Consider the following 21,457-nt stretch of genomic DNA (forward strand, 5'->3'; position numbering starts at 1 on the left):
TAAGTTCTTCTTAGTTAAGTCCTTCCCATTTGCATTTACAACATTTCTAAAAACATTTATCTTCTCAGTAAGAAAAGGTATAAAAGTGTATTTGAATTACATTATCAGTTAACTGTAAAGTTGTTTTTCCAAGCATAGTAAAGTTCATAACATCACTAATGATTGCATAAGTGTTTTTAAATTCAGATTTTATTAAATGTTTACATTGTTCATAGATTAAAAATGAACCTGAATCAGCGTTAACATACATAATGCAGCATTTATTTCCACAATATGAAAACATGACAAAAATAATGAGTTAAATTACTCAGATTTGCATCAGTAACATTTAGGCATCAGTTATAAATAGTTACATTTAGACAGTCTTCAGCAGCCCTACTTTTTGTACATTTTCATGTTAAATATTTTGCAACATTGCTGGTATGATACAGTCCTTATATCCCTTCATAAAATAGAATTATGTATGTGAACTTGCGCTTTGGTCCTATATTTATTATGAATTTATTCTCTTGATACTTCAGCTGTTACCATGCAGTGCATATTTGCATTTGCATATTTGCAAGTCAAGTAAAAAGGCAAAACCTCAAGTAGTTTGAATGCTTATGCAACTGCCAACAGTACAGTTATAGTTATGCTATGATGTGAATAAACAATTGGTACAGATGGCAGAGCCAATGGCAGTGGGTCAGTTCAGTGTTCTGTATAGTATTCATAAGGCGTCTTTTTTTTTTTCAGTCGGTCACTTTTCTCAACACTGCAAAAAAAAAACAGCAGCTCCATTACTGCTATCCTGAGGAATACAGTCTCAATCACTAAGTGGTCAACAGCACCTCCAACATGGAGGATTCCTGTACAGTTCAAATTAAGGTGCAGTCGCATTTACGTTTAGGAGAAATTCCATGGACGAAATAGTCATTCTAGTAGTAATCAACGCGATTGGGAATTTAGCTTGTAGAGCCCATGACTTGAAAATTCCCCCACGTGGATTTTGCATCGGATTCATGATTTTGCATCAGATGCTAAATTTACTGCATTAACCGAGATAAAGCTGCTTGTTTTAGAAGTGACTACTAAGCAGTGTTTCATGCATTGACAATGAATGATAGATCTACTTTGCCCGCACAATTTCGCTGACATTTCGTTAACGTGACTGCCACGTCACCCACTTCTTTCGGAATAGTTCACTCAAAAATCAAACGTTCTGTAATAATTTACTTGCATCCATGCCATTCTAAACCCTGTATGACTTCATTAAAGTTGATTAAATAAGGCGTGTCAAACTCCAAAAATGACACACAAAAAAAGTATCATAAAAAGTAGGCTACTTGATTTTTGTACTAAATTGCCAGTTTTCTGAAGCCTAAAGATAGCTTTTTTTCTGTGATGAACAGATTGCAATTTAAGTTGATAATCTTGACATCAACTGAATGATTATGTCTAACTAATACACAAAGTGTCCTTTTTGAAGCTTGACAAGTTCCAATTGAATAGCCTAATTGAAATTGCATGGAAGAGAATTAACATTCTTTAAATGTTCTCCCTTTGTGGGGTTTGGAATGACATGAAGGAATAAATTAGGATTGAATATTCAATTTAGTATGAATAAATCCATTAATATTTACTCATACTAAATCCTACTAAAGCCAGGGGTGTCTAAACTCAGTCCTGCAGAGTTTACCTCCAGCTTGCCTCAACACACCTGTCTGGAAGTTTCTAGAATGCCTACTAAGACCTTGATAAGCTGGTTCAGGTGTGTTTAATTGCAGTTGGAGCTAAACTTTGCAGGACAGTGGCCCTCCAGGAGCATGATTGGACACCCCTGTACTGTACAGATGACCAAAAAAAAACACATTTCACTGCTTCCCCCTATGGATTAAGGAGCGTGTGCCACTGGCAGACTTGCTGTCCCTCTGTCTCTTTCATCTGGGTCCAGTGCTCCTCTTGTTCCTCTGTGGTGCTGTTGAGGCCCAGAGCGACCCAACCCACCCGCTCTCTCCTCTTCATGCTGCTCCGCCGACTGTACACCGACACCTGCAGGGTGACCTCAGATAACTGGAATAGTGCCACCTGGAAGACAAATGTCTCTTTGTAGCTTGGGTTGGGCTGGCCATGGCAGACTGAGGTCTTACATTTGGACATCTCTTTCCCTTTGGAGTCCACCATTGTAAGCTTCACATAAGTGTCTGATGGAATGGGAAGGGAAACAGTGAGTTAGCACCACCTGGTGGTGATGTTGATCTCATGCAACAAGTCAAACAAATGGGCTATTTTCAGAAAAAAATACTAGCTAACTATTTACTAAATACTGTGCAGTATTCTGCATACTATTTTAAAGTGAAACAGTTGGCAGTATAACATGATAAATATTACAGTAGTATGCTATATTATCACAATGTTTATCACATGACTTTATCACCCATTTTATTTTCATGCTATGCACAATATACATACTGCAGAAATAGAAAAGGTATGATGATAGTATGCTACTCATAACATGGAGATATTAGGTGAATCATAATTTGCGTACACTCTAAACTATATATTATAACAGATTATAGCAAATGGCAAATCTTGACACATGGCAAAATTAGTTCCCGCCTCCAGTCAATCACACCAGCTCGGACTACCTGATCTACTCGCTCAACTGTAGTAAACGCTACACAATGGCAAGTGGAAATAATTGGTTTAATTCAGCCATATATGTTTGAACCAGAAAATGATTCCGAAGAAGAAGAGGAAGAGCGAATTATACAAATTCATCTACAAGTTAATGTATCAGAATGCGTTTTATGTATGACTCTCTACAACGCCGGATACATTACGGTAATTGATATGATTAGCCTTGGCATGACTACGTTATTAAACAGCTAATAATGTGATGCTACTGTTATACAAACCATGTTCCTGTTCACCATCTCAGGGTCAGACAGCTGCTTTCTAAAAACCAGCATCCTTAGAAACGCTTTGAACAACTTAGAAAGGGATTGGCGTTTTTTTAAGAATGTTTTTGGTACACTGCAGTTTTAAGGAGAAAATACTCAGCAACGGTGTTTACTGATGAATTTCCACATGGTTTTGTTTTAAAGCACATTAAAAACTCCACATAGACATACAGGGGTTGGACAATGAAATTGAAACAACTGGCCAATATAGTGTTGAAGGTTTCAAAAGCTCAAAAGAGGACAAATTGTTGGTGCGGGTCTCACTGGCTCATCTGTGACCAGGACAGCAGGTCTTCGTGGTGTACCGAGCACCACAGTATGTAGGGTAATGTCAGCATACATCCATGAAGGAAGAACCACATCCAACAACAGTAACTGTGGACGCAAGAGGAAGCTATCTGAAAGGGATCTCTAGGTACTAACCTAGATTTAATCCAAAAACATAAAACCACAGCTGTCCAAATCACTGCAGAATTAAATGAGCACCTCAGCTCTTCTGTTTACACCAAAACTGTTCGTCGGGAGCTTCAAGGGGTCAATATTCATGGTTGGGCTGCAATAGCCAAGCCTTTGGTCACTCGTGCCAATGCCAAAAGTCAGGTTTCATTGGTGCCAACAGTATAAATCTTGGGCTGTGGACAATGTGAAACATGTATTGTTCTCTGATGAGTCCACCTTCACTGTCTTTTCCACATCCAGGAGAGTTACGGTGTGGAGAAGTCCCAAAGAGGCTTAACACCCGGACTGTTGCTGCCCAGAGTGAAGCACAGGGGTGGATCAGTGATGGTTTGGGCTGCAATATCATGGCATTCCCTACTGTCACTGCCAAGGACTACCGAACCATTCTGGCAACAACAACTCCCATGGCATGCACAGTCACCACATCTAAATATTTTTGAGCCACTTTGGGGTATTTTGGAGGAGCGTGTCAGAAAACGTTTTCCTCAACCAGCATCACATAGTGACCTGGCCAATTTTCTGGAAGAGGAATGCTCAAAATCCCTCATGCCATTGTGTAGGACATGTATCTGTCATTCCCAAGACGAATTGATGCAGTTTGGCTTCAAAAGGAGGCCCTATATCATACTAATAAATCACTGTGGTCTAAAACCAGTTTCAGTTTCATTGTCCAACCCCTGAATAAACAACATTAAAAACTTTACGTTTAACACAGGGGGTCTTTAACATTTGTGTTGTTGAAAAACTGATCAACGAATGTGAGGCAAAGCTGTGTTTAAATGTCTGAATATTAAATCATTATGCATTTTTTGGGGGTAATGAAGTTAGCAAGATGATTACTTTGACATCACCGCTGCATTACAGTTAGTACCAGTAGAATTTATATATAAATTATGATTCACTAATGGGTGAATTATAAATATTCCTCATGCCTTTATCAAGTGATATCACTGAAATAGGTGTCCTGAGAAATTACACTTTAGTTGTTTCTATAAATCTCACAAATGTCTTTCTCTTTTGAGTAAAGTAGAAATCTGAGTGTGAGTTCAGTAATTAGATTGCTGAAAAACCAAGAGAAAGCTAACAGTTAACATTCCCATGGCAATTGCTTGGGATCTCGCAGAAGTATGCAAGTAGAAATTTGCCATCTTTACTCATTGGCACTCAGTTCTATAGCCTGATTGTTTTGAGCCAATCAACTGAGCCATAAATGCCATGTGAGCAATTATTCTAGAGCTAGAGCCACAGGAAGGCATAGGCTACATCCAAAATTGCATACTTCTCTTCTATATAGTAGGCGAAAAACAGTATGTGACAAAAAAGTCCAGCACTCTGTAAAGTCTCCTCTAGCACATCCCAAAGACTTTCAATTTTCAAAGTTTTTCCTTTGAGTTTTCCGCGTACAGACCCATTCACATGGATCCAAGAAAACGACTAAAAACGCTGTATTCTGCTGCCAGGCCATTAGATGACAATGAAACACTATAGACTGAACATGTAATACGCATGTGCACGACATCATCATCTTCAGAGATTCGCGTTTTTGTTGTTTTACACGGATACTGTTTTCAAAAACTTGCACTTTGAAACCCGTTTTCAAAAGTGTGCATTTTCAGGCACCCAAAACGCTGTTGTCGTGTAAACGAATGGCCAAAACGCAAAAAAGGTTTTACGATTTTAGTTGAAAAAGGAGTCATGTAAACAGCCCCTTAGAGGTGACAATTTGAGCCAGATGATTCTTGACATTATCATCCTGGAATATCCTGGCAGTGTATATTCTACAAGAACTACAGGACACAGCTAGATGAAACTTTACTGAAAGTCAAATGCTGAGGCAGTTGAGCACAGCAGGTAAAGGCGGAGAATCTGTTAAATGGGTGGTTTTGACATTTTGACATGGCAATAAACTTACCTCTCATGATATACAGTTGCCCACTAATGAAGTGTTTTACACAACAAAACAGGCCAACTACAGGACAGGACACAGAAAAAGGAATATGATAGAAAATACAGTGACAGATAAAAAGAGAGCAGTTCAATTTACAAGCAGAGCAGAAAAAGTAAAAAACATTAAGACTGCACATGCATGAAACAGATTATGCAGGTGCATTTCTTACTTGGCAGTTTATCGGTGGCAGAGTTTTTAAAATGGTTGCCCTTAATAACCTCGGCGGACAGTCTCCCTGTGGTGGAGTTGTAGAGGAGACCCAGCAGAAGCTCCGGAGTGGAGGATTCTCCAGTTGAGCGGTGCGACAGAGCTCCCGCACTCCGAGAGACGCTCACCACTGATCCACAGCCCTGAAGAACAGTGACATTACAGGATTACCATTATAAAATGGATTGTTATGACTCTGAAACCTGATTGGCTACGGAAAATGTATCCTGCATGCACACAAACACTGCTTACAGGAACTGAGGTGCCAGGCTCCAGAGTGACAGGAAGAGCCAGCTTGCCCTGCATATTGAGTTTGGTTAAGTAGAACACCTTCTCCCCTAGGACCTTCTCCTTTTTCATGCGCCGCACACTGTAGAGACGAAACCGGACTGCATAGTCCCCCAAGGCCTCCTGCTCCACACACGAGAACCGAAATGTTTCTGTGAAGACGGGACAGGGTCCCTTCTGCACTCCTGTTTTGGCTCTCTGCTTTTTGGTGGGTAGTAAAACCAGGTGGACCTGCCAGGAAATGTTTCCAGTGCTCTTAAGTGTTGGAATATCTGTGGCAGCGGTCACTGTCACCGCAAGCCGTTGTTCACCAGGGTTGTATTCGAAGGCCACATCCAGTGTTCCATATTTCCCCAATGCCTCTGGTTCATATGTTTCTGGAAGGGGTGGGATTAAGCTATCCTGTCAGAGAAAGGGAAAGACGGGTCATGTTTGATGGGGGAAATGGATGTGCATGTAAAAAAAAAATGAACAGCTCAAAATTCTTGAGGGTGCCTGTGTTGGTGACACGGCAAGTTACTGTATATAATTTTGTTCATGATCATTTTTCCACTCTCCTGCTTACTCTTAGAAATACATCTATGTAAACAATATGTTTATAAATCATTGTGACTGCATATCAACAATCCACACTGTAATGTGCTACTGAAACCGTTATGAATGGGCATAAATGATCCGAAATCTTGTTAAGAATGAAGGTTAGAATGGTGGCAAATGCTACACACATCCATGAAAAGTAAAAAGCTAACGTAACTTTCCATTTTACTCTTACAATATTAAATTGATCACGGACCGTTTCTAAACAGTGAAAAGTCATCATTGATATGTGGATGGTCATGTTTTGAATTGTATTCATTTGACATCAGAAAGTTGTGGAAATTTGAAACATGCTGTTTTAGCAGCATAGGCCCTGTTTACACCTTGTGTTTTAATCCGTCTCTTTTGTCCACTTTCAACCTCTTCTGTCCTGATTTCTTTAAGGGGAGGGTCTATGGGTGGATACAGGTATGGTTTTTTTCAGACCTTTCGATCTAATGGACAAAATAAGCTAGCGCAATTTACATAATATGAATGCGCCCGGAGACGACGGAAAAACACACGGAGAGCAGCAGTTTTAGTTTATGCTCTGACAGCCACAAGATCACGACAAACACTGTGAGTGTGTGTTAGAAATCAGGAATGGTGAGAGAACATTGGGCTTGGTACGTTTTTCGTCTTCCAACCAAACTTGGATCTTTAGCCGAAAAAATGTAAGTTCAGTCTGGCTACCATGTTTCCCATAACGTTTACGCATTAGCTCAGTAGGCGCAGAGTAGACAGTCTTTTGTGGCTGTTGGCTTTTGTGGCTGTTGGCTTTTGTGGCATTGGACCACATGAGTGTTTACACTACAAAAGCAATCCGGCCAAATGCGTTTTCAACTACCTCTGGAAGTGGTCGAAAGTGGACAAGCTCAACACGTTTTAGACCCCGTTTACACCTGTATTTAGCGTCGTCAAATTGTGATACGATCGACCAAAACGTATCCTAATGTACCACCAGCTGTAAACAGGGCATTAGTTTCAATAAATGCTCTTTTTGGACTGGAAGTAAGTTTTGAGTTCTGAGAGTTACAGTACAGAATACTATGAAACTTTATCTCCAAAAATCAATCAAGCAGTCTGATCTTTGGAGTAGCCTGAAGTAGCCTGGTTTTATGTACAAGATGTCTATATCTACATTCAGGCTTTCAGTGTCTCCAATCACAAGCAAACTCAAAGGCAAACTTACCAAATGTGGCCAGAATGAACCAAACCTGCCACAGCCAGAGAATCCATGAACTGTCGTCCTTGCTCCTCACAATTAAAACCATCAGTGATATGACTCATTCATGTGACAATGAAGTGATATTTTAATAAACAGCTGAAAATGTTACTGTTACAATGGTCTCTAAAAGAGAGTACACTAGTGAATGGGAATTCAAACAGACGGAAATGTAAAAAAACAAAAAAACATGGAGAAATGGATGACAGGGGCCAGTTGCATAAACATAGCCATTATGTTAAGATTGTGTCGTAAGAACTAGGACGACACTAGCACTTAGTTAGGGGTAATCAGTCTTACTTTACAGTTTCAAAGTAGACCAATCTACATTTTTATGTACCTGACTTGATGGTTATGAACAGTCTTGATGACTACCTTGTAAGAATAGTCTTAGCAGTTTATGCAACCGGCCCCAGGTGTCTTAGATTATCAGTTTGGCATTGCATAAGTATTATCGTGGATGAATACAATATTACTCAAAGAAAAGAAAATGGATAAAAAAAAAAACGAATCTCATGTCAAAAAACAAGGGATTGGTGAAAAAACTAAAAAAAAAACTTTAAAAAACATGCAAATATTTGTCACAACATATACTGAAGTGAACAGCTCTCTTGGAGACATAACAACACTGTGTGAGGATTTTGATAGTTTCATTGGTGAATAAGAGCATCGGAGGGTGGGGCCAGGATTCTCATAGAAGAACACATCGGAAACGACGGGACGAGGGGCTCACCTCCGGGCCCAAAACGGCTGTGCTGTCACTGGGTGCGTCCTCCTCATAGCCCTTATTCAGGTAACTCTCTGTGTCCTCAGGGTCTTCACTGCCCTCACTTCCACTGCCCTCTGCCGAATCACTGCGGCCCCTTGAGCCACACTTGAGATCGTCTTTGTCCAGGTATGGTGGAGGCTGGAGTTCATTCAGGGAACTTGAACCTTTTTTCCTTTTAACTGGTTAGTGAGACAGAAATGCAAAAATGATTACATCCTGATTGCAGCATAATTCAGATTATTTCATCATTCAGACAGTGTACAATATTTACCCTGCTCAGCTGAGGCTTCACTGCTGCAATCCTCATTTTCAGCATCCCTGTTTTTCCACCCACTTCTATGCTGGTGAGAGGATGAGTCTTTGTGTTTTTTTGGTGTTTCGTCCTCACTCTCAGATGATCCTTTATCTGGACAACCCCCGTCTAAGAAAGAACAGAGAACTTGATCTACAGTCAAAATACCCTAATGTAAACTTTTTGCACATCAGTGGTATGCAAAAGGAGAGAGTCATTGTTAATTTCTCACCCTCTTGTAATTTATAACCCATTCCCATGTTACAAACAAAACTATTGGCACCAAACACAAAAGTAATGATTGTTTCCAAACAGGTTTCCCTCCTACTCCACACCCCAAGTACAGTTCCATTGTTTGAGGAAACAGGTAGTCCTGCCACAAAACTGCCACAACTTTTTAAGCTAGAAGACAACCAATAAATGTCTCATTTAAAGTCATCGTCAAATTGGGATATGCAAGTATTTTACAGTGAACACATTACACTCTTCACCTATAAAAAGGAAAACATCAGTAAAGGGAGGGCAATCACTACAATTTCACCAGGCCTGGGATATCATTTTCATGGGTGCGTCTAAATCAGCTCCATAGTTCAGTAGTCAGGGCACTGATCAGGGAGTCGGCCATTATAAGGGCTATCTCAATCGCAAAATCGTTCCAGTGCACTGGAAACGTTTGCCCCCTAAAAAAATCCCATAATGTACTGCAAAAATCAAGGAGCATCGATGCTCACTATGCTCCCTTACCGGAAATTAGGTCACATTACTGAAGCGCGAAGCATAAAAATGTTCTACAACATTGCACGTTTATGTTGTCTGTAATCATGTCGCTGGAAATTGAGTAATAACTGTCCCAATGTGTGGTGAACCAGGGTCCTTATCAGTGCCCGGATTCATGTACACAATATAATAATAATAAATAATAATTTGTTACATTTATACAGCGCTTTTCTGGGTACTCAAAGCGCTTTACATGGAAGGAGGAATCTCCTCAACCACCACCAATGTGCAGCATCCACTTGGATGATGCGACGGCAGCCATATTGCGCCAGAACGCCCACCACACACCAGCTTACTGGTTGAGAGGAGACAGTGATGAAGCCAATCAGTATACGGGGATGATTAAGAGGCCATGATGGACAGAGGCCAAGGGGAAAATTTGGCTAGGATGGCGAGGATTTTTAATGACCTCGGTTTAACGTCTCATCCGAAGGACGGATATACTGATTCACGACCTCGGGAGCTGATTGAGACGCACCATATGAGTTCAGTTCCAAGCCTGCATCAACACACATATTTGTAGTTATCAAGTATCCATAAAGATCTTAATTTGTTGTTTCACGTGTATTTGATTAATGCCTGGTACATATTGTATGGTTTTGGGCTGTCCCAGATGGAAGATGACCAATCGTGGCGATTTCTGTGGTTTTGGCTCCTACGTCGTACAGTGAGAGAGATTCAAAGCCGGCCGTTGTCACGGTCTTGCGACCAAAGATAGCCTGCAATAATTTTCTGAGAGTGTCAGAAATTTAGCATGATTTAGCATCTACTGACTAGCCATTAAAAATGCAACATGAAATGGCGTATTGATCAAAGCAACATGGCGCTAAAACTTAAAACTACTTACCTCAAGCTCCTTTTCCTTAGCCATGACCACGTCCCTATTCTCATCTTTTGCTTCCTCCTCTTTTTTCAGTGCACATAAAAACCACAATTGCCAAAGTGCGATTCATCTTGCTCTGATGACTTTTATTCTTCTGTACTAACTTGCGTCGTAGCCTATGGGCCCTATTTTAACGATCTAAGCGCATGGTCTAAAGCGCACGCGCAAGTGCACTTAGGGCGTGTCCGAATCCACTTTTGCTACTTTAATGACAGGAAAAATGGTTGGCGCGCCCGGCGCATGGTCTAAAAGGGTTGTCCCTATTCTCTTAATGAGTAATGGGTGTGTTTTGGGTGTAACCTGCAATAAACCAATCAGAGTCTCATCTCCCATTCCCGCGAGTTGCTCTCGCGCCACGGCGGATTGCTATTTACATGGCGGAATTTGCAAGCGGAAAGACGCTTCTCTAGCGAGGAAACGGATCTGCTATTGCACGAGGTTAAAGCACATAAGCAGACCATCGACGGGACAAGCCGGATTCCACCTTATGTACACAATAATAATACTATTTTACAAGATAATACTTTTATTTGTAATATTTGTTTGTGTTCTGCTGCGCGTGAGTAATAAGTTTTGTGTGCCCTGAGTGTGTAATAAGCAGAGTGTACGCGAGTTGTGCACCCGCCTATAGGCGCATATTACTAATGCGCCCTTTAAATAAAAAAAAATACTGCGCCATTGACTTTAGACCAGGTTTCAGTTGGTCAATGGCGCAGTCTATTTCAGTTGCCTCAAAATAGCAATGCGCCAACCATGCGCATGAACACACCTCATTTTCAAACCAGCAGTCCATGGGCGCACAAATGGGCGCAAATGCATTTGCTATTTAAACAACGTGGCGCAGGAGGTGAAAATGATAACTGCTTCGGGCTGAAACAAGCAAAAAAACTGTTGCGTCACGCCTGGCGCCGCATTGCACCGGATGTATGACAGGGCCCATCTATTCAATATGTGTCATCATCGTAGTCTACATACATGTCATACCCAAGTTTATTAGATCCATGACGTACAGTGTGATTTGTAATGCTCTTATAGGGTTGCCGAAATCGCACAGTCTGTAGCAGGCATAAGATTGGAGGTCAAATTTTCAGGAAGGTAGATCTCCAGGTACAAGATTGAACACCCGTGGACTAGGCCAGTGGTTTTCAATCCTGGTCCTGGAGACCCAAAGCTCTGCACATTTTGTCTCCCTAATCAAACACACCTGAACCAACTCATTAGATGATTAGTAGAGACTCCACGACCCGAAATGAATGGCTGCGTCTGAAATCGCATATTTCTTGAGTAGGTGCTTGTTTTGAAAACATGTAAGCCGGACATACTACATTCACCATGCTGTCATTTTCATGTGACCTTCCAGCATCAGGTGCGCCACTTCACTGCCATTGACAAATCCTCTCATGGGATAGTAAAGTGTCCATCGTATGCGCACTTCAGAATCTCACCGCAAGTAGTAGGTCACTCGGGTTCTTTTTGCCTACTCTTTTATGAGTACTGTGAATTCGGACAAACTTCTTTTGTCACATACTGTTTTTCGCCTAGTAGTAGGGATGTATGCGATTTCAGATGCAGCCAGTGTGTTAGAAAAGGGTGATAATCCAAAATGTGTACTGTTGGGAGGACTCTGGGACCAGGGTTTGGGACCACTGCAATAGTCCCTACTTGGCCACCCTGGCCACGAGACAATTTTCCAGGTTGTCCTCCCCTTGTGACAGCCCAGGGCTGTGATTCTCAAAAGCATTGTGTCAAAAGTTAATTGCAGAGACCATTGGTGCCAATGGTTCAACAATCTACTTTAGCATACAAAGCTTTTGAGAAACACAGCCCTCATCAGGAGTAAAACAGAAAATATTATGAAGAGAAAAGTTTTAAAACCTATAAAACACTATCCATTTGTATGTGTCAATCAAGGGGTGCAATGAGAAACCAAAGAGAACCAGTGATACAAAACCAGAAGAGCACAGCAGCACAGCAAGTCCAGCATACAGTCTCACCTCTACCCTCTTTGTCCTTCTTTGCCTTTGATTTTGACTTTGAGCTCTTTGACTTTGATTCCTGAGTGCCCGCCTCCTGTTCTTCATCACTATAGACTTGTCCTTTCTTCTTTTGTTTTGATGTTTTACCTTCTTCACATGATGCTTTGTCTTCATCTTCTTCATTTCCATCTTTTCGTCTGCCTTTAGATTGTGTCGTTTTCTCACATCTTTCAGAACAATCATCTCCCTCAACACTATTGTGCTCTCCATTCTTTTCATACTTTGATGCTGATGTAACAGGATCAGCAGACATTTCCTGAGAGTCCTGTTCTTCCAGACTATCATATGGGTGCATCCCATTAGCATTTTCATTGTGGTTGTCACCTTCATTTTTGTGTTTGCCGGACAAGGAGTTACTTTCATCCTGAGCGGCAGACTCTACATTTTGTGATGCTTGGTCACTGTTCCCTGTCTGGTTGTCTGTGCTCTGAGATGAGCTTTGTGGCTGGTTTGGGTCCCTCCTTTTACGATACCATCCTTTAGCAGGGGCGTAACACCACTCCCACTCATCATCCTCAGCTTTTCTTGCTTCCTCTTGTCTTTTTTTCTCTCTCTGGATTTCCTCTTCATCTATTTCAATAGTCCACATAGAGTTCTTTTTTGATTTTCGGCTCTTTCGACCTTCTCCATCAATGTCCGCAGCATTAGCTTCTGTCTCCTGCCGCTTCAGCTTGCCTTTTTTCCTGTCCTTTTGGACTTCGTCAGTAGACCCTTCAGCCTCCTGTTCATCCTCTTCAGTCTGTACTTTATTGATGATTGTATTTACCTGCTCCGTTAGTTGGTCACTGACAGTGTAGGTGACGTCACTCACTGCAGAGGACAAATCGTCCACAGCAGTCGAGACAGTGTTTGAGACAGAGTCCAGAAGGGAACTGACGGAAGGGAGACTCTGTTGGAAGTTCTTGAAAAATGCCATTGCTTTGTGCCTTTGGTATGTGTCTGCTAACTGACCGCAAATTCTGTTGAAGAGTCAGCCTGAACATTAATCTTCAGTTTCATCAGTAACATTTTGTTTGTAAGCATCTCATATTTAAGGAAAAAGGATATACAGGACATACAGGTGTTTTAAAACCTAGTGAGCTAACTTGATATAGGCTGCCTATAAGGGCAACCTGCTCACAGATCAATTTGCTTTCGATACTTTTGAAAATTAGAAATAAATTTAATTTAAAATCATTTTAAATGGACTTTGATGGCTAGAAATGCTAGAAAAGACTGCTCATTTAACCCTCAGATTGTGTTAGAGTAATTTTGACCCGGAGAGGATTTTCTTTTCCCCGAAAATGCTAGTTAACGTTATCGCATTAGACTAAAACTTACTGACTTTACTTACCCAGTGAATAACTACTTCCCGCCAAAAATGTGAGATTTTTTTTTTTTGTGCCCACCCCTCCCCCACATTGGTGTTCACAATTACTTATACATTACTTATAATTACTTTTCATTACTCTATATATTAACACCAATTATTAGATGTAATCTTTTTGTTAACTTGTTTTCCTTCAACTAGCACAGGTTTTGTATTTCTTTTTGGATCTGACCAAAATTTTGGCAATATTGAATAATTTTTTTAAATATTCTGTACAATTTATCACACTACTGTGCTTTAATGTTTAACCAGGAGGTTTGTTTTGAAATGCTTTTATCTTGTACAAAATTGCACAAAGTCACACTTGTGGTGTTCCAAAAATGACCAGCCTGCAAAAGAATTGCTTATAAATCTCTCATTGAAATATTATGACCAAATATTGGATTCAATCTTTTTGTCAACTTATTTTCTTTCATTTTCCACGGGTTTTGTATTTATTTGTTAAGTATATTTAAGTATACCCAGGCCTTCAAATTTGATACACAGCCATATATATAACTGAATAGTGAACACATTGACAACTCTCCAAATATTTACCTTGCAAATCCTTGTTAAAACCCTCAAAATGTGGCAAATCACTGCTTGGGCTCTCCACTGACAGCTTGCTGCTGAGGTAAAGAAAAAACAGAGCGATCACGGCCATGAAGAAAGCAATGGAGGACAGGACACCTAGCAGTTCAGGAGATACTAAAGGAGAAAAGAGAAACAGAGAAAGAGAAAGCATAGGGTTGGAGGACAAAAGCTGAGAAAGTAAAGGTCAAGAGCTGAGAACTTGATCTACCCAGATAACAGATAAGCAATGTAGATGGTGATGGATGCTACTGTGATGACAGGGCAACAAACCTTGGTATAATTTTCTTAAAGGAAAAGTTACGTTCTCAATGTCAATATGGGACAAATCACACTGCCATTGCTCAATTACCGTTATTTGTATTAACATGGACAGATGACAAGACATAAGCATTTTAGAGATGTTTACTAAACTTTCAGACAAGTTTTCAAAAAATTGCATAAGATCACTGAGAGCAAGTTTTTAACAACCATTAAACCTATACAACTGCAACTCACTTATAAGTCATACACAAGTCACTCTTTACAAGAGCAAAGTATAGACCGAAAAAAAAAAAAATTGTGGGGACCAAAAGTTATGAACACAAATAAAGATGCTTCTATTTTGCAAGATAAGAATATTTGCATATAAACCTTTAGTGAACCTCCTATTTAGAGTAGAAACATGAGAGTAAAGCACAGACTTTCTCTGCTTCTTCAACAGACCATGAAATACATTAGTCGCAGTTTATTTAAAACTAACAGTGCATTGCGATCAGCAAAACTGTAAAAGCACTCAACACTCCAGCAAATATTACCACAGTTTGCAGGTAGCAGGAGTCCATCAATGTGTCTTAAATCCAATGATCCCGCTGTTCAGTCAGTTTGTGGATAACAATACCTTTATATATCCTCTTCCAATGCTCCTTATTCCGCATAGACCAGTTAAGCCATGATATTTAAAAGGTTTTGCCTTCTATCCCTTACAGTGAGTGAATCTATAGCTCCTGTCTTCAATCTATCTCTCCCAGTGCTGAATAATTCACTAGTCTAAGGTAATCGGATGCCCCTTGACACTTTGTGCACACAATACTATTGGACCTTCCATTGGAACCTACCCTACATTCAAAGAAACTGGAACTGGATTGACAGGGATATAAGTGGCAAAACACATGTCCTTATGCTAATTGAACCATAGATAGACAGAAATATAATTTGAAACACCACCAAGTTTAGATTATAAAGCAGTGTTTGTAGTGAATAGCATTTAGAATAGCACTGAATAGCATTTTATACTGTACATGTCAAGAACAAATATCTTTGTACATGTACTTAACAGTATACTTCTCAGATCTGTGAGTTACCCCATTTGTGACAATGCAACCAAATGCAATTTTGCTAATCCAAATGAACTAAAATCCCATAAGGCCTCAACGCTCAATATTTGACATTTCACCCTTAATCTTTCACTGCTGCCAACTCTTATGTAACAAAATCTTCCTCTTTGCTCTGTGGCAGTTATAGACAGAGATAAAGACATGATTATTTAAATATCAGGGACTAAGTAGTAGAAATTGTGTTGTTTACACATAGGTCTTCCGGCTCGTAACATAATCCTTCGCCATGAATTAATAATGACGCTTGTTTTTGTTCACCAAACTTGATAGGTCATTCATAATTGATAGAAGTATGGGACAAGGGAGGTGAAGGGGCACAAACTATTTACTTATATTTGATATATTTAAAAGTATAAAGCATTACAAGTCAGGCACAATTGGTGCATGTTATCATGTAACAGGAAGATGCTCTCACCTCGTCTAGCGCAGATGAGTTCATGAACACCACAGCTCCGCCCTCCACCTGAGGACAGGATACACCTCTTTTAAGATAGCACTTGTGATCACGAAAAAGCCTATTGACTCTTTGACGTCATAGCTATATATTTATGTCACTGACTTTACAATTCATATTCTAGATGCACACTGCAGTGACACCGTTCAAAATAAGTAGATGTTGCCGTGACATTTTGATTAATGAAGATGCATATCTCACTTACTTACACACGTACACACACACACACACACACACACACACACACACACACACACACACACACACACACACACACACACACACACACACACACACACACACACACACACACACACACACACACACACACACACACACACTCTCTCTCTCTCGAAGGAGCATCATTTTGTACAGTGTGCTGTACTACACCTTTCTGGCTCAAGCTATTCCATTTTCTTTCCATTAATATTGTCACATACTATTCTTAAAGCAATAATTCACCCAAAAATGAATCACTGAATCAAAAAGTTTTTTTTCTGATCATTTAATCACCTCATGTTATTCTAAACTTGTCGACTTTGTATGACTTTGTTATTTCTTTGAAAACACAACAGTAAATTTTTTGAAGAATGCCATTGTCTGTCTTTTCAATGCAATGAAAATGAACGGTGACTGAACGTTGTAGGCCTACCACACCGTATAAAGTGGTAATGTGCAATTGATACCTTAAAAAGCTATATCTACTTGATTAAAAATGAGTTTTGTTGGTATAAATTTTTGTTCAGTGATGTTAAAAAATACTTTTGATTTTATACTTGAGAAGTTTAAGTAATTAAACATTTTGAATTAAAAATGTAAAAAGACTAATTTTGTGTTCCTTCGAAGAAATAGTCAGACATGACAAAAATATATTTTTAAGGGCAATTTTGCCTTACTGCTAGTTTCTTTACTTCATAATCTCAGGCATTTCCACTTCTAATTTTCAAGCCCATATGCAAGTTAATTGGTGTCTTGAGATTTTTTGAAATTTGTTTTATTTTATCTGACCATGTAGGCTAAGTTATTGTTTTTTCCCACCATAAACACACTAAATACAAAGAGGTACCATCTAGGCTGGCTAAGTTATTGTTGTTGTTTTTTTCCCTTCTTGGAATTGGAGTAAAAAAATAAAAATAATAAAAATAAAAAAGTTTGTGTGTGTGTATGCATGTGTGTATGTATGCATCTGTATCTATGTGAATGCATGGGTTTATGTGAACAGTAGGTAGGTAGATATATGGTGTATGTAAAGATGTATGTATAAGAGAGGCATCAAATAGTTTTGTATTTAACTAAAGGATAAAAACAGAGAAAGGGGGTAGGACCTGAAAAGTTTGTTATGAACTTCTTCCTACTCCTTTTTGAACATGGGAATTTCTATTTGAATTACTTACATTAATTTTGGAAGATTGGGCTGAGAAGTACATGACCTTATTTATCTGTTATTTTAATTTTAATTGTATATATGTATGCATGTCTGTATATATTTGTTTTATTTAAAATATATATATATATTTTTTTTTACATGTTCAAAATAAACTACTAAAACACCCCAAAAAAATTAATAATAATATTTCAGCAGTTTTATATATCAGAGTAGCCAACCATATTATTAGGCTACCACAGTGCATTTTGTAAAATAAAGCTATTATATTATTATTTATATTATTATTTTATACAATTATGTCAACATCCTAGGTATTTATTTATTTATTTTTACACATTTTTCTTGTTTACTAATATGTCAAAACTCACAGAAGAGTACAATGTATCAGTAAGTAAGCCATCTTGTAGCATTACTAATCTAACTTTACGTGGCCACCTGGCTGGTCAAAGACATGAACTACACAACAGATGGAGACCTCGCTCACATGCTGTTATAAACACTGTCGCTTTATAACGCGACGACATCATAACGAAAAAACAAACAGACAAAAAATTAAGCACGCTATAAATTAATACTTTAACCACTTCATTAAAAACACGTTATTGTGTTCTACCCTTAGCTGTCATTTCAGAAGCGCTAACGTTACTCCATATGTCTGTCCGCAATGGTGCAGTAGCACAAAACCAGCTATGGCCACGTCAAAATATATTTAAACTTACACTTAAAAATAAATCGCTTACGTTTAACATTCCTATAAACGTCTCGGGCAAAGTAGCCTACGTTCAGACTGACCCTGTTACATGTTGTTAGCCATAAAGATCACGGTGTACTCTAGCCACGCTGGTCAGTGATGATACTCACCCTCAAACGCCATGATGCTGTGAATGGGACGTGATGAGGGGTGGTTAGATGTGAGAGGAGGAGAGGAGAGAATCCGTGTAGTGGGACAGTGATGCATGCTGCAGCACGCATGACACAAACATACACTGGAAAAAGTCCCAACGTGCAATTGTAACCATAAAAAGCTATGTATACGTGATTTTAACCCTTAAAATTGCTATCCCGAATTTCATCAAGGCTGGGATTCATAAGGTAGGCTATGAGAGGTCGTTCAGGATATGTAGCCTAGATTATGTTGTGCCACGTTGGCTCACTTGTTGAAATGTATGGTTTAAGGCAATAAAAAGTCTTAAAAAGTCTTATTTTTACTTATGAAAGTTTACTTCCTTAAATTTTCGATTAGTATCTTACTGTTTTCCAAATGAAAACTATCTAATTTAATAGCGTACTTTTTATTTATGTATTATTCTTTCTTTGTGGATTTGCTTGTTCACGTGACATTTCGTGTCACATTCGCGGCAGCATTACGTCTGTCTCCTGCACGCGAAACAAGCAAGTTGGTAAATGTCAGTTCAATTGTAAGTTCATTACTTTGTGCGTAGTGGTGTGCGGTGTATTGTCTATTATGATATTGTAATCATTGTTTTAACGACGTAGGCTACGAGGCACTGTGAGCTTCCCAAATGAGTTTTTGTCTTATATCATGTTATCATGGGCCTACAGTCAGTGTATAGGAATTGACTCTATTCTACATGTTTTCACTGTTATACGGTAGGGGGCGCTATGACACATCTTCTAGGACAGAATCTCCGGATCAAAACACAGGAGAAGAAGAAGCTGAAACAAGTGATAGAAGATTGCTCACTCAAATGTAAAATAACGCGATCATCAAACATTAAACAGAGTGTAAATCTAAACTGCTTAATATTACCAAATGAAATGAAGCGTAACCCATGAAGAGAAAACGACTGTGAAGCTTTGGGGGTCTACTCGATCTACTCCATCTGGGTTTTGATCATCATTCTGAATCTGATCAAGGCGTAGTCTTTGACAAAAATGTGATTTTCTCAACTTTTTTGTTTAAAATGTTGCCTTTCTTTATGAAACTTACCGACATTCAGGTTTTGCAAAAAAAAAAAAAAAAAAAAAAAAAGAATGCATGAAGCTAATAAAATGTTTTTAAAATTAAAGTACAGTTAAAGGTATTTTTCAAGTATAAAAAATAATATCTACATTTGAACATAGTAGTATACTGCAAGTGCAAAAATAATATATAAATAGTAAACTATAAGAATAATGTTATGTTCACTTAAAGAAAACTTACAAGTATACTTGCAGTATAAACTACTAAACTAGTAGTTTACTGAGAGCACACTTCAGTGTGTACTTTCATAAACCAAAAAATTTACTACTTGTATTAAAATAGTAAACTACTAGTATACTCATAAGTTCACTTGTAGAACAGATGCATTACAAATGAGAAACCTAGTTGTGTACTTAAAGTTTACTACTCTACACAATGCAAAGTGTATAGGGTGAATTGCCCTAATGTGGGACACCTAAGGTCTAGTGTTTGTAGGTCCCCCATAAATACATGAATGACAGTGAAACTATGGGCTAGACAAAGCTGTGCTGTCATGTGATCAAAATCACATGACCTATCAAATGTCCAATCATATTTGAGGGTGGAGCATTCATCAAACAGGAGGCACCTTGTGTGAAGACCACCCGAAGGCCATTGACATAGAGTTTTAACAAGTTTGATATTAAGGAGTTAAATACATTTTAAACAATGCAATCCTACTACTTTTTAGCCTAATATGCGTATGAAATGTTTGTCCATCAAAAAATAGTCTAACTTTGTGTGTATAATCTATATATTTTATATTTTTATCAAATTTCTTAGTGTCCCACATTAGGAAATGTGGTTTCCAAATCCGGGACACCATGATCAGCCTAATGTGGGACAGTACTTCAATGAGTAAAAAATGTGTGGTGGGGCATGGTTTGTGGGACAAACATGGTTATTTACATGGTTTTAGTCTTGTAATGCAATATTACAATACTGTTAATGCAGATTTTTACAGTCATGTGAATTTTTTATTCTTGGAGGGCAGTTTGAAGGCTCTTTTTTGTGTGTGTATGTGTGCATGCCTACATATGTCTCTCTCTCTCTCTCTCTCTCTCTCTCTCTCTCTCTCTCTCTGTGTGTGTGTGTGTGTGTGTGTGTGTGTGTGTGTGTGTCATGTATGTGTCATGTATGTGTAAAAGGTGTATAGTTGACTTAAAATGAAAAATAGCTCTGAATTTAAAAATGCAGTAGAAAACCAATAAAGCCATTCCACTTTATTTTATGCATCTGATTAATTCAATGAAATGTATTTTAGATCACAATGGCAAAGGTGAGAAAGACGGGGACAGACTGTCAGACGCAGAAAGAGAGGCAGAAACAGGGAAAGGATAAGAGAAAGAAACTTAATCAGTGGAGGACAGGATGAAAAGAGCCATAGAGGAGTATAGGCAGATTGTTGAGGATGGTGGGGTCCCTCAGCTGAGACTGTTGGCCAGGGCATGGAATGTCCCTAAATACTCTCCAGTGAATCTAAAATAAAAGATTTTATTATTCTACATGTATCAATGTGATTTTTGGTCTTTTATCATAGATTTTTCAGTGTCCCACATTGGGGACATGTTCTGTCCCACATTAGGAAGCTGCAGATTTTCTCAGACGATTTGCAATAAGAGCACTAATATGTCTATAATTTATCTTATGAATGGGTTATCTGAATTTTCTCTTTTGACTTGATTAGGATACATCCTGTTTTTTTTTTTAAATGGTATTGGGTGTGGATTTAATGTTTTGGTTACACATCGCAGTATGTCACAGAAGTCTGAAGTGCAAAAAATGTCCCACATTAGGGCAATTCACCCTACACTTAAACATATACTTATATACTAAAAGTGGGCCAATTTAGTCCCAAGCAGTATTGAAATTTTTCACTTGCATGTTTACTACAATTTTCAAGACTTGAGACCTGAATCTTTCTAATAATACGTAA

General features: G+C 38.8%; 1 protein-coding gene across 5 annotated transcripts; it reads right to left on the bottom strand.

Moving 5' to 3' along the window:
* Window positions 1-43: 43 nt before the first annotated feature.
* On the bottom strand, window positions 44-18,477 carry syt14b (synaptotagmin XIVb). Of its 5 annotated transcripts, XM_082146680.1 has the most exons (9): window positions 18,420-18,477; window positions 16,133-16,180; window positions 14,309-14,458; window positions 8,686-8,835; window positions 8,379-8,593; window positions 5,809-6,246; window positions 5,519-5,699; window positions 5,314-5,370; window positions 44-2,183 (listed from the first exon to the last, which is right to left on the bottom strand). In XM_082146680.1, the coding sequence occupies exons 1-9, from the start codon at window positions 18,430-18,432 to the stop codon at window positions 1,867-1,869; spliced, it is 1,569 nt and encodes a 522-aa protein (XP_082002806.1). In that variant the 5' UTR covers window positions 18,433-18,477; the 3' UTR covers window positions 44-1,866. The 5 variants fall into 5 exon arrangements, with proteins under 5 accessions (XP_082002806.1, XP_082002807.1, XP_082002804.1 ...); XM_082146681.1 differs by lacking the exon at window positions 16,133-16,180 and having other exon boundaries at window positions 18,420-18,468; XM_082146678.1 differs by lacking the exons at window positions 16,133-16,180; window positions 18,420-18,477 and adding an exon at window positions 12,361-13,361 and having other exon boundaries at window positions 14,309-14,359.
* Between the last annotated feature and the right edge of the window lie 2,980 nt (window positions 18,478-21,457).

Source organism: Leuciscus leuciscus (genome assembly GCF_965113295.1).
Source record: "Leuciscus leuciscus genome assembly, chromosome: 19".
NCBI classification, from domain to species: Eukaryota; Metazoa; Chordata; class Actinopteri; order Cypriniformes; family Leuciscidae; genus Leuciscus; species Leuciscus leuciscus.

Excerpts from the sequence above, each read along its gene's own strand:
- syt14b (XM_082146678.1), bottom strand. The coding sequence starts at position 13,318 with ATGGCATTTTTCAAGAACTTCCAACAGAGTCTCCCTTCCGTCAGTTCC. Across the intron at positions 8,836-12,360 it reads GAAGGACAAAGAGGGTAGAG|ACGGGGGTTGTCCAGATAAA; the intron begins GTGAGACTGTAT and ends GTTCTTTCTTAG. Across the intron at positions 2,184-5,313 it reads GCAACTGTATATCATGAGAG|ACACTTATGTGAAGCTTACA; the intron begins GTAAGTTTATTG and ends CCATTCCATCAG.